Source organism: Sceloporus undulatus, chromosome 7 (assembly GCF_019175285.1).
Source record: "Sceloporus undulatus isolate JIND9_A2432 ecotype Alabama chromosome 7, SceUnd_v1.1, whole genome shotgun sequence".
Classification (NCBI taxonomy): domain Eukaryota; kingdom Metazoa; phylum Chordata; class Lepidosauria; order Squamata; family Phrynosomatidae; genus Sceloporus; species Sceloporus undulatus.
This window is the reverse complement of record NC_056528.1, coordinates 41,080,734-41,093,625: the sequence shown is the minus strand read 5'-3', so window position 1 is coordinate 41,093,625 and position 12,892 is coordinate 41,080,734. Positions and strand designations below refer to the sequence as shown.

Sequence of the window (12,892 nt, the reverse complement as noted above, 5' to 3'; positions counted from 1 at the left end):
CCACAATTAGCCACATTGAACAGAAGCTGTTGTACTGAATAATGATTATCTGATTTGCATATCAAGAATTCAGACTAAATAAAGATTCATCAATTATTTAACCAAGCAGCAATATAAAAAATCTTGTCTTCTTGACAAGTAATAATTAAAAAAGTTTAAGAATATTGACAAAGGCAAACTTTTTGCACACATTATGCAAAAAAGACTTCTTGCAGATAAAAAGAAAACATTTACTTTTTATATAATAGCACAAATAAAAAAAACAAGCATATAATGAGCATTTTGTAAGAGTACAGAGTTTTGTTAGCAAAAAGAATTTCTCCTCCATTCTAGTTTTTATGGACAGATACTTAGAGAAATGTGCTATAATTCAAGTCACCATTTTCAGGTTAAGACAATCTTGACAAATCCTCATTCTGAAATAACATTTAAAAATATTAATGACTGGCTTACTTTTCAATGAAATTGTGTTGCTTTCACAAACAGCCAAGTCATACTAATTTTCACCTCCAGTTGTGAAACGAAATATTTAATTAAGGGTGAACATCTGTCACGATGATCGAAAGCTGTTCCCAAAACAACTGTGTCATTCACCAGACTTACTCATTTCCTGCTTTATTAAACAATATTTTATTAAAATGTGGATCCTTAAGTGAACATTCCAATTAAAATCTAAATTATGCCAAATGTCAAGAAAAAATCTAGACTATGAATCTGCTATGATAGAATATATATAAGATTTTTTTGTCTTATATCTACTATAAAATCCTTTAAAACAGAATTTTGATGTAGTCTTAAACATTTTCTCTCACCTTACAACTTAGTTATTTTACCTGCCATTTATTTTCTACTGTATATACTCAACTGTATGTTGGCCTCGAGTATACATCAAGGGCAGATTTTGGGGGTGAAATTATGGATTATGGACTTAGGGTTTGATATTTGAAATTTATACTTTTTTTGAACTTCAAACCATGGATGCTTGAATCCGTGTATAAAAAACCTGTGTACAAAATGGGCCAACTGTACACAGAGAACTACTAGGGTAGAGCTGTAGAAAACTAGGAATAATGAGGGAGCTAATGGCACGACTGAACTCAAACCAAAAAGCAGACCAACTGTTGACATGCCTAGAAGAGGAAAGAAAAGACGAAGCTGCACAACTCATAGGAACATGGAATGTGATAAGCATGAACCAAGGGATGCTAGACATGGGGCCAAAATAGATGGGTCACAAAAGCAGTCCATGGCACGCTACTGGCCCTGATCCAGGACACTACCATGGTTTTGAACCGGGCCAGTATTATACCATTCCTTCTTGGCCCATTTCTTTGGAGAAGATGCAGGTCTATTATGGTTTTTCCCTGTGTGTGTCATCTAAATGCTACGCCCTGAATGCACCCAGAAACCACATTTTTTGGCCCATCTGTTTCAGGCCATAGCAAAACAAGAAATCAATCATAAACATAGCAATACTAGGGATGAGCAAGTTCAAATGGGCAGGAAAGGGACATTTTGAGTCAGTTAATTACACAATGTTTTATTGAAGAAACAAAAATCTAAGAAGAAATGGAGTGGCACTTATAGTGAGGGGAGACATGGCAAAAACAATCAAAAGATATAATGTAAACTCTGAGGCTTGCCTATACTTGGGGGAAATCTGTTTTCCCTTGCACTCACTTGTGGTAGCTTGTAAACATTGTCTCAGGTGGGAAACTGTCCCAGACCTTGATAAATGTTGATTCCTGCCAGGCAGTGATCTGTCCTGGCTCTGAGAATGAACAGTGGTGACAGTATCTCACAGAGAAAAATGGTGATACCTTTCAGACCATGATCTGTCCTGCCACCACCACCAAATTGGTTTAAGACATTATACACTGAGTTTGCTACTGACAGGGCCATGTGCTGTGTGTCCTGATCATGTCAGATTTTTCGGAGGAGAGGGGGGTTGTCAGGTTTTTCCCCCTGTAGATGTAAAGTGCATCTACACCATAGAAATAGTGCAGTTTAATACCACTTTAACTGCAATGCTTCCATCCTACAGAATCTTGGGATCTGTAGTTTTGTGAAGCACCAACATTCTTTGGCAGAGAAGGCTAAAGACCTTGTAAAACTGTAAAGCTCAGGATTCCACAACATAAAGCTACAGCACTGAAAGTGGTATCAAACTGCATTAGTTCCATAGTGTAGCTGCACCAATAGACAAGCCCTAAAACATCAGAGAAAACCCATTAATATAACCACAATGCAAGTTTATGCTCCAACCACAGAGGCAAAACAAGAAGAAATTGAGAGCTCCTATATGGGAGTCCAAGAAGAAACTAATCACACACCAAAAAAGGACTTCGTCCTAATCATAGGCAACCGAAATGTGAAAACAGGACACAGAACAGAATGAAAGATCATACGAAAAATTGAACCCTAGTATCCAGAGCCATAATCCAACACTAAACCACTACTCCATGCTCTCTCCCTCTCTCACACGCTCTCTCTCTCTTGAGTGAGTGTGTGTGTGTGTGTGTGTGTGGATAATGCACTCCCCTCCACAGCAGGCTGTACCACTCCCCCCAAAATCATGCACAAATTGTCTGAAAATGAAAATGAAGTAACTTCAGGTTTCTATTTCTGTGTATTTCTGGATACATTTTTTGTTTTGGGGTAGGGGTGCATTTTAATTATCTGCACTTGATAGAAGCATAATTGACAACTTTGTATAATTTTTGTCTCCAAATATATAAGGGGGATTGGGGAAAGCAGAGATGTACCTGGGGTACATGCAACCTACAGGTTTCAGATTCCCCACTCCTGACATGTAATAGCAAACCGAATACAAATACAAGTCATCATGTAACCAAAACAGAACCAATCATGCATGAGTGGGATGCACTAGCGGGCTTGCCGAAGAAGTACAAATAAATTTGATCAATGTGAAAGCAACCTTAAAGATGACATGACTGGCTGTCTGGAGCGCTAAATAAAAGTACTATACAATGCATTTCCCCCCCAAGGCCAAATGTTTGACAGGCCTCAAAACCCCCTATGCAACCTCTTCCTATGGAAATGGTCCAATCACTTTACAGAATCTCATCATTTGTTTATCTTGCTCAAGTCTGGTATAAGGTCTTTATAAGTAAGTTCATATTGGAAATAATGCATTTCCTACTGTGGTAATGAAATAATACACCCAGAGATCTGAGGTCTTAATAATTTAGTAATCAAAGATACTAAGAAAAATAGGTTATAAAGTTTCAGATTTCCCCACTGAATTATACTACATTTACTGTGGGAGAATGCTGTGAAAAATTAGAGCTACAATTAAAAGGCAAAAAGCAGAAATCCTTCTATTGTCATGGCTAAAAAAGAGAGAGTAAAGGTAAGGATTTCCCCTTTGACAAGGTTGCCAAGTTGTGTCCAACTGTAGGGGGTGGTGGCCTCCTACCAACCACCTGCCAACCCCAAATCCTTAATTCACCAGGCAGCACCACGTATTAAAAATGTACAATTCATGTATATTCTTCCTGTTCCTAATATGTAATATACACTTTATTTATCAGGTTCTTTTAGGTGACTTGATAGAAGTAGTTCTATTTTTTTTAAAAAAAAAGTTAGGCACTCTGATTGAATTAAACTTTGATGTTAACATGTGTTTTAAACTATTATTTTGTGTTTTGTTTTGTGTCTTTTGTTTTGTTTTACAAAACCAACAAAAAGAATACTTCACATGTAGCATAACTGAAACTTGCTGTAACAGTCTTATTTACTCTTTCTTGTAGGTTATTTTCATATGAGAGTCAAACCTGAAAAATGGTCTCTCTATGCAACCAAGACTATGATGATGTTGGATTTCTAATGTGAGTTCCTCATGTACAAATTATTATTTTATTTTACCAAATATATATTAGAACCAGAGATGGATCTAACTAACCATCAGTGAAGAAATAAACATTCATTTCTATTAGCATATATTTTTAATGTTTTAAGATTTTGCTCCCATTTCAAAATGATTAAAACATTTTGAGCTATCCTACGTAAGATTTATAATTATGAGGCAAGAAATCATAAAGTTCAGTGCATTAGTAGTTCTCCTACAAATAACTTACTGGCAATATTTTCTTTAACCCACAGCGCAGAAATTCATTTCTCAAGTGTATCCTAAAATCAAGATCTTCAGGAGAAGTGACAAGGGCATTTATGAGCTGCATGCAGGCTGCCTGAAAGTAAAAATTATGGTAAAAGTAACTTATTAGACTCAGCTTTCCAATGAACATGAGCAATAAACACTGGAAAAAACAGCTTCCTAAACATAGAAAACTACTTAAACCTACTTCACAAAATTCAGTAGTATATAAAGCTATGTTACCAATAATGGACCCCACTAAAGTCTGACCTCTACAAAGCATGAATCAAACGCAATACAGTCAGCCCTCAGTATCTGCGGGGGATCCAAATTCTAGACCCGCCCCCCCGCAGATACCAAAAGCCATGGATGCTCAAGCCCACATTCTCCCAAATGATGGCATGTGCACGCGACCGCACCGCCATTAGGGACAGCCCCTGTTGTCCCGTGGCAGCGCATGCACACAATTGTGCTGCCATGGGGAACAATGGAACTGAATGGCGGCATGGCTGCATGCACACACTACCACAGGACAGCAGGGGCTGTCCCTAATGGCAGCACAGTCACATGCACATGCCACCATTCTTTATTAAACCGGGATGAATTGTTTCTTTGGGCACCTTTCAAGCCCTGTTCATATTTTTGCAGCCATCTGTTACACAGTGCTTTGTTATTATTATTATTTTATTCACATATATCCCACCTTTCTCACACTACAGGAACACATTTAGTGAAGTACACGACTGTTTATAATCTTATCTAATTAACAAAGTTATAAACTGAAGATTCCTACCTGTAACTGCAAGGCTTCATGATTCTCAAGCCCCTCCACAATATTACAGAACCGCTCTCCATTATTTCTCTCTGCTGCAATTGTTATGGCTGCTAAAATTTTGTCCAAACTGCAACAGAAGTGTATTTTATTTAATTTTCTTTCTTATAATATACATGCATGTACTTCCTTTTTTAGAATTTAAGAGATTACTCAAAAATACTTGCCTTCTTAACATAATTTTTTATCTTTTTCATAGGACATTTATTTTTTAAAATGCACACAAAAAGCAGTTACCTGCCATCAAACAGAATTTAAAAGAACAGGGAATATAATCCTTGATTCTGTTTCCTGAAGGGAATCCTGTCTCATTGTCTATGAGCATCCCCCTCATGAATGCTGCCCAACCATTCCCAATGCTGTTCAGTAGAACTGAACAAACAGAACTTCCATATGTGATTGTTTAGCATGATATAGAAACCAGGTTTCTCCCCTGAAAATCCAGTCTTTAGGAATGAATTAACATAGTTTATGAGTCTGGTATGTCAGAGAGAGAAATCAAAATCCTGATCTATAACACTAAATTCAAGATTGTTTGGGGGTTACCCAATTTTCTTGGTCAAAGATGGCTAGTTGTGCCATCAAGGGAGTGCCATTATTATAACAGCATATCCCTTTCCCCAAGGTCTGTCTCAGAACTGTGACAAATCTGGTCACTTTTAGGTTTGAAAAAAAGAGCTCTGTGGACTAAAATGATGCTGTGGGGCAGAAATATGGTGCCCATTTCGTTTTTAATTGTCATCATGCAGGGACGTAGCTAGGATTTTAGGAAGGGGGGGGTCCAGACTAAGTGCCACCATTATAATGGGGCTTGAGTGCGGCGGCGCAGCAGCACACACCATTCATTTTTCTAATGGAAGGGGGGGGGTCCGGACCCCCCGCCCCCCCCCCCCCCCCCCCGGCTACGTCCCTGCATCATGTCAGCCTAAACATATGGCAACTGTCTGAATAAAAACCTCCAAGATATCCTGTTATTAAAAGCCCTCTTAGGGTCTTGCAAACTCAGGGTCATAGCTTCCTTGATTGCATCAAACCATTACTGTTGTGGTTTTCCTCTTTTATGAGTGCCTCCAACTTCAACAAGCATTGCTGTTCTTTCCTCTGAGTCATGTTGTCTCATGGTACATTCAAAGCATTCCTCAACTGAATCATTTTGGCTTCTACTAAGAAGTGGGGTCATGATTGAAAGTTCTTTGAGATCCTGAAGTACTGGTTTTGGATCTACCACTTGAAGCAGGGGAGAAGTGAGAAGAATTAAGCAGCTGTATCTGGATGGTTGCTCATTCACAATAAGAGAAGATTATAAAGAATTTGGGCTTATTATGATGTCTAAACATACCCAATAGCAAAATTAGGAAGGCCGAAATAGATCACATCAAATTTCTCATTGTAGCTAATCAAATACCTCTGGGATGTTCATAAGGAGGTCATGAGGGCATCTTTTAGCTTACCAACTTTTTGCTTCCCAGCAACTGCTATCAACAGGCATATTGCATGAGAACAAATGTAAAAGACACTGATACCTTCCACTAAATGTAGAGTCCTGCCCTCCCAGAAAGACATATTTTGCAATACAATGTCAAATGAAAAGATATGAAAGAGAACAGATTAAACTGAATTTAAGTTGACCACACCAGTGTTCAAATAAGCAAACATTATGTTATTGCTTACCTGTTTCTGGTCCCTGGCCTTTATGGAAAAGTTGACTATGTATGTGCACAAGAAAAGTTAAGACCCGAAACAGAAACTATTCTATGTCATATGGGCTCCATTTATTATTTACACTAATTATAATAGTGTTCTGATTATAATAGTGCCTGATTATAATAGCATAATAGTAATTTATGGAAGGATCTACTTATCAGTTGTTGAATACTATGATTGGTCAGGGTTGACGATGAAGGAATTTGTCCCTTGTGTGGTTGTTTTAATGTCAGTTTTATGTACTTTGAGGTATATTTGCAAATTTTATTAATAACATGTTATTTTTAAACTTACATATTTTCTTCTCCAACAATACAAATGGCAGAAAGTATTTTTACTGTTTCTGTCATCATATTTGGTTGTTTTGGATCAATTGCTCTGGCAAGTAAAAAAAGGCTTCTTTCATCTCCTAGAATTCTTTGCAGTCCATACTAAAAATAAAATAAAATAACGTTTTACACACATACTGTACACACTTCTCTCAAATAAGGATATCCACAACTTGAAATAAATTAATTTCAACATGTCTATAATTTTAAAACATTACAATCCCATTATAAATTATAACGTTTGGAAAAGATAGCTTAGGATACTACAAAGGTGAGGTTAATAGTATAGTTTCAAATGTACAGTATACTGTGGCTCACAGTCCATTGCTGGTGCCAACACAAAGGGATAGTTTTAACCTTTAAAGACCCTAATGTCTGGATATAAGGATACCTGAAACATCAAAATTCCTATTCTACAGGAATGTACACCAATACCTATAGTGCACAGGAAAAATTGGGCTGAGTTATGTTTTCTTTCCTATAAGACCATGAAACTCTCCCACCGCCTTCAAACAAACCAATCCTGCAAGGACAGATATTGATATATGTATAGTTCCCCATCACATTTTAATGGACTCCAGGACAGAGAAGGATGTGTTGGGTAAGCATTTCCTTTTTTCCATAAATAATAAACCCACTTCTTCAGGTGCTTAAGTAGGCAATAATAATGATGATTAATAATAATAATAATAATAATAATAATAATAATAATAATAATAATTTATTTCCCACCTCTCCCCAAGGCTACACACAATTAAACAATTAAAAAATGTAAAAAGAAAAAGAAAGAAAACACATAAAACCATAAGTTAAAATACAATACTATAAAGTCATTAAAATACACACATATAAGTACATTTCTTAAAAAAAATACAGTCCGTCCTCGCCTTACGCGGGGGATCCGTTCCGGATTCCTCCGCGTAAGGCGAATTCCGCCTATGCTCGAGCCCCATTGGAAACAATGGGGCTCGTGTGCGGCGGCGCGGGCGCACGCAGGGCGCAACGGGTGCACGCGCCCATTCAGTTGAATGGGATGCGCCGCCCCTTCCGCCCCGCAGCTTGAGCGCGTATGCTCAAGGCCGCGTATGGCGCGGGCACACTGTACAGCTTGAAAAACATGATTTAAAATTGAGAGGGTAGGTCTGCTGGAAGAGATGTGTCTTTAATGTTGTTTTATGCTGTCATATCTCTTCCAGCAGATGATTCCACAGTCTGAGGGGCAGCAGACGAAAAGGTCATCTGGGAAACAGTTGCCAGTCTAATCCCATCTGGTTGAAGCAAACATTTCCCAGAGAACCTGAGTGTAAAGATAGGCTAGTATGGGAGAAGCCAATTCTGACTAGATAAATTGAAGTTATCCAAAGAAAAGCAAAAGCAGAAGGAACTAAAATTCTTACCTTATTATTCATAAATGCTTTGAGGCACTGTATTAGTTTATGCTGATTTTTCTTGTCAATATTTTCTTGCCTTTAACAAAAAGAGATTATTTACAAAAGACATTACAGTAAGTGTCTTTTTGCTCCCATTCCATTTCGTCTCCATTATTGTACTTACTGTTTCTTATCTAGCAGTTTTTCAAGAACATCCAAAAGAAGCCCAAGTCCTTCATGTCCAAAATTGTTAACCCAACTGTAAAAAAATAAAAGCAAATGAATTCAGAGCTGCTATTTTGTATAATCACAAACTTAATAATCTCTGTTTAGTAGCTGTTTCTGAAAGTGAAGCGCCAAGAGTTTAGACATATAGTAAACCTCTACATACACAAACAATAACTCACAGGGAAGCCAAAATACAGATTTCCTAAAGTGCAACAGGTAAATTCAACAGCTGCTTTGAGTCCAATCACCTGGGCAAACATATGCTGTGGCCCCAAAGACGCTTCCTCCTGCGCCCCCAAATAGGAGCACAAAATATCCACTCCTTTGGGACCAGATTTGGCTGTCTTAGTCAACCCCAATATGGCCCTGGGGCAGCTTCCAGGTGCTCCGGGAGCGTGCATTGTGTAAACAACACACACCCCAGAGCAGCAGGAAGCCATCCCCGTCTGCCTGTCTGTTTGGGGCCTATCTAAATCTAAATCAGCATCTGAATTCAACACTTATATCACTCGCATTTAGTTAATGACTCTACTCCAGTTAGGACCATAAATGGATTTGCACCACTATTCTCAAGAACCATAAAAAAATGGAGATTGGTTGTGAAGATTCCCATTCCCAAAATGAAATATTAGGACATCACAAGCCAAGATCTCTCCACACACCTCACATTTCTGGTTAACTGATAATGAGTTGATATCCCCTCAGAACTCAGTTTTATTCATGAGCATCATCTATATAAACTAGGTTTTCCACTAGAAGTCTTTTGCCTTCAGTCATTAAAGGGTTGTTTTTCTTCCGGCTACAATCTTTTATGGAGTAGTTTTCAGTAAATATTCAGGAAAGCTTTCAGGCTTCCCTACATGACTTCTGAACTATACTAGATATACCAAGGAGCTATACCAATCCAATAATTAAGCCTTAGATCATCTTCTGGCACCACAATTTTATTTATGTTTCCATCATAATCAGCAGCCAGAAGACAGCTTCTTTGGTGCTTTCACACCATTCTTCAGTCTTTATAGATAATATTGCACAAATAATACCTAAAAAACTAATACATGTCTTTCTAGTTTGTATGCCCGAGGGCAGAAAACCATATAATTAACTATCTGTAAGCCACTCTAAAAGTTTTTGTGGCTGAAGAGAGGGGTATAAATGCAATAAATAAATAAAATCCTGGGTTGACTTATATACGGGTCAATATAGTAATACTGCATAGAAAGGTCCTGAAAGAAGCACTGCCCCAATGCCTCACTATCTGTGCTTCGGTAGTGATTTCAGAAAGTGCTACTGAGGCAGGGAGTGTGTGTGAAAGAGGTGATTAAACCATTTCAATTCAATGTTACAATCCTCCTTCCCCTCTGGATTTCGCCTGACCACCAAATCCCATTTCCCATCCCTTCCAAATCCAATTTCCCTTCTCCCCTATCCTCCTTCTCCTCCCAATCTCTCTGCCCACCAAACCCCATTTCCCTTCCCTTCTCAACTTGATGTTAAAACCTTCTTTCCCCATCCTCCTCTTCCTCTGAATATCTCTGACTGTGACAGTAATCCACTTGCTGCCATCATTTTATATGTGACATTACTGGATCTTTCTGATGCCAACACAATGGGTCTTTTGGATCCCACTGCTTGGCACCAATATGTGGCAGCTACTAGCTCCCACCAAATAATATATGGAGATCCAGTCTTCCGGGTTATACAGGATTCCTCATCTGTTTTTTCCTCAGAAGTAGTTCAAAGTTTTTCTCCCCTCCTAAACTACATATCTACCCTGAGTCCTATTACACTTAACTTTACACTTTATACCTCTTTATCAATAAATGTGTTTAGATACTTGGTAGTATGTTTATACTGTACAGTATTGCTGTTACTAAGTAATAACTTCAGCCACTAGATTGTGAACAAGAAGAAAAATAGGTTTTATTTACAACAAGAACTTAGGAAGTTACTTTCTTTAGTAGATAGTTCTTAATTATTATGGTTACAAAATGCCTATTGCTTTATTGGTTACAAGATAATGTTGTTTCAGTTACTTCAATAATTTCAGTTACATTTCAGTGGTATTATATTTGTTTTTACACATGTTCCTTATAGCTAATTTGTTAGGAGTATGGGTCCTATGAATCCTAGGCGTTATACATAAGTCTCAATTCCTCAGAACTACTGTGGATCTGAGCCTTCACTTCACTAGCTCTCTACTACTCAAGGAAATTATCTCCTTAAACTGATTTCCTTGGACTTCCTTTGTCCTTTTAAAATTTATTCTTCCCTATCTGAGAACCTAAACCCCAACCGCCCTACAGGCAGTTGTCTGCCACAATAATTCATTCACCAAAGACGTTTGGATTAACACCTGCAAATCAAAAGGTCTATCTTTCAAACATGTTCTAGAAGAAAAAACAAACTCTCCTTTCCTGTAGTATTTTGATTTCAATATCATAAACACTGCAAATATTCATTTTGTAATACATATTACTTTACAAAACACAACTTCCAATTTCTTTGGATAATAATTTATCGCATGTACCTGACTGGGTTGCTTGTTAGAGAGACTCTCAGGGACTCTAAGCAGTTGAGAAGTTTTTCCTCTGAAATACCTGACCGTAGTTCATGGACATACTCTTGGGAAGACAGAGTGCACTCATGCTTACTATTTTTCAGGCCTCCCTTAAGAGAAGATCAAAATAAAATGTTAGTCCTAAAACAGATAAAAATGACTGAGTTACTGTATGCATATTAGCTCAAAAGGCTGTTTTCTCATATTCTTATGTTTCACTCTTTATCAGTAAATTCCTGCATGGCATCACAGGTGATATGAAGACACAATACTTCTTTAATCATGATTCAAGGATACAGAGTAGGATGCTAAACAGTGCAGTTCATTCCCATGACCTTTGCTTCTCTCATGTTCACTTCCTCACCAATGTTAACAATTTAAGTGAAGAATTAAAAACCAGTGAAAACTCTTTAACTCTTTTTGAAAAGAAGCTTCTAATTGCAGTTAAGGTGGCTACTAGTATAATCCTTGGACAAAGCGTGACATAAAGAAGATGATGAATCCATGATCTTGGAGCCTACTTGTGATCTATTAAGGTATAAAGATCAGATGGGTTACAAATGGCAGTGTTGATAATTCTGTTATACTTTTTCAGAGTCAAAAAATAGTAAAAAAAACAAAACCTGAGGAAACTTAAGAAAGATTAACACATTTATTATGGCATAAACTGAAAGTAAGTAAATTGCAGCAAAACTTTTCCTCAACCTCTCTCTCTTTACAATCAAATATATATTTACGTTTTATATAAATTTGCATTTTAAACAATAGACAACTGACATATGTGCACCTGAAACATAATCATTTCAAGCATTAAAAATAATTTTAAACAAACCACAACCAATGTACCAGACAGCTAAGTGTGTGTCAGGATTGGGCTAATCCTGCCATAGTTATTGTGCTGGGGAACCATGTATCTTGGATATGATCCATCTGTGATGTATGGTATTATACCATGTATAGTTTCAAATGGAAGATATGATTCTGCGTCATGATGCTTCACTTGGATGTTTTGTTTTATAACAATATAAAGAAAGGCTTACATCAGGTGTGCCAACTAATATGTAATTTGACTGACATGTGTGCTAACTGGTATGTAATGAATGCAAACCTGGTCATCTGATGCTTTGTGTAGAATTGTTGATATCTTTGTTGACATGTATAGGCTTTTGATATATATAGCTGTACATAGCTATTCATTCATGATGATATGATACATTGTTCCTATTAGCTGGTATGGTGGGTGGAAATTGGTTTGTACTACCTTTGGAGGGGAAATGCAGGTTGGTTATATATGCTAAACAAGCAGGTAAACATATGTTGTTAGTTGTTGATGAGTGGTTATATAGCTGTTTAAATGTATGATGATTTTATATAATTTAATTATGTTAAATATACAAGCTAATGTGGTTTAGAAAAAGGACTTGAGAAATATATGCTATTTGGTGTTAATAGCATCACTCTATTCAGCTTGGGTTAGGCCTCACCTGCAATAATGTGTCCAGGTCTGGGCACCACAATTCAAAAAGGACGTTTAGAAGCTGGAGCATGCCGAGAGGAGGGCGACCAAAATGGTCAAGCATCTGGAAGTTATGCTCTATGAGAGAGCCTTAGGTAGCTGGGTATGGCCCGGTATGGATGGGCAGGAAGGGACATCTGCCCCACTGCCAAGGCACCATTAGCGCCCTGGAGTGGCACAGTTATGTCTTTTGTGTGCTGCCTCGTTTAGACCCTTTCAACTTTATGATTCGATGA

General features: G+C 37.6%; 1 protein-coding gene across 6 annotated transcripts in view; it reads right to left on the bottom strand.

Annotated features, from left to right (window-relative positions):
* Positions 1-12,892, bottom strand: part of DIAPH2 (diaphanous related formin 2) — a 111,332-nt gene that overhangs the window by 81,077 nt on the left and 17,363 nt on the right. For all 6 annotated transcript variants that reach the window (XR_006104929.1, XM_042478066.1, XM_042478064.1 and 3 more), the window contains 6 exons: positions 11,111-11,250; positions 8,537-8,611; positions 8,380-8,449; positions 6,948-7,084; positions 4,911-5,019; positions 4,101-4,211 (listed from right to left, as the gene is read on the bottom strand). Coding sequence is in view for 5 of the 6 variants with exons in the window: in XM_042478066.1 (XP_042334000.1) it covers positions 4,101-4,211; positions 4,911-5,019; positions 6,948-7,084; positions 8,380-8,449; positions 8,537-8,611; positions 11,111-11,250 (642 nt within the window). In the remaining variant the exon portion in view is untranslated. The remainder of the gene's footprint in view (positions 1-4,100; positions 4,212-4,910; positions 5,020-6,947; positions 7,085-8,379; positions 8,450-8,536; positions 8,612-11,110; positions 11,251-12,892) is intronic.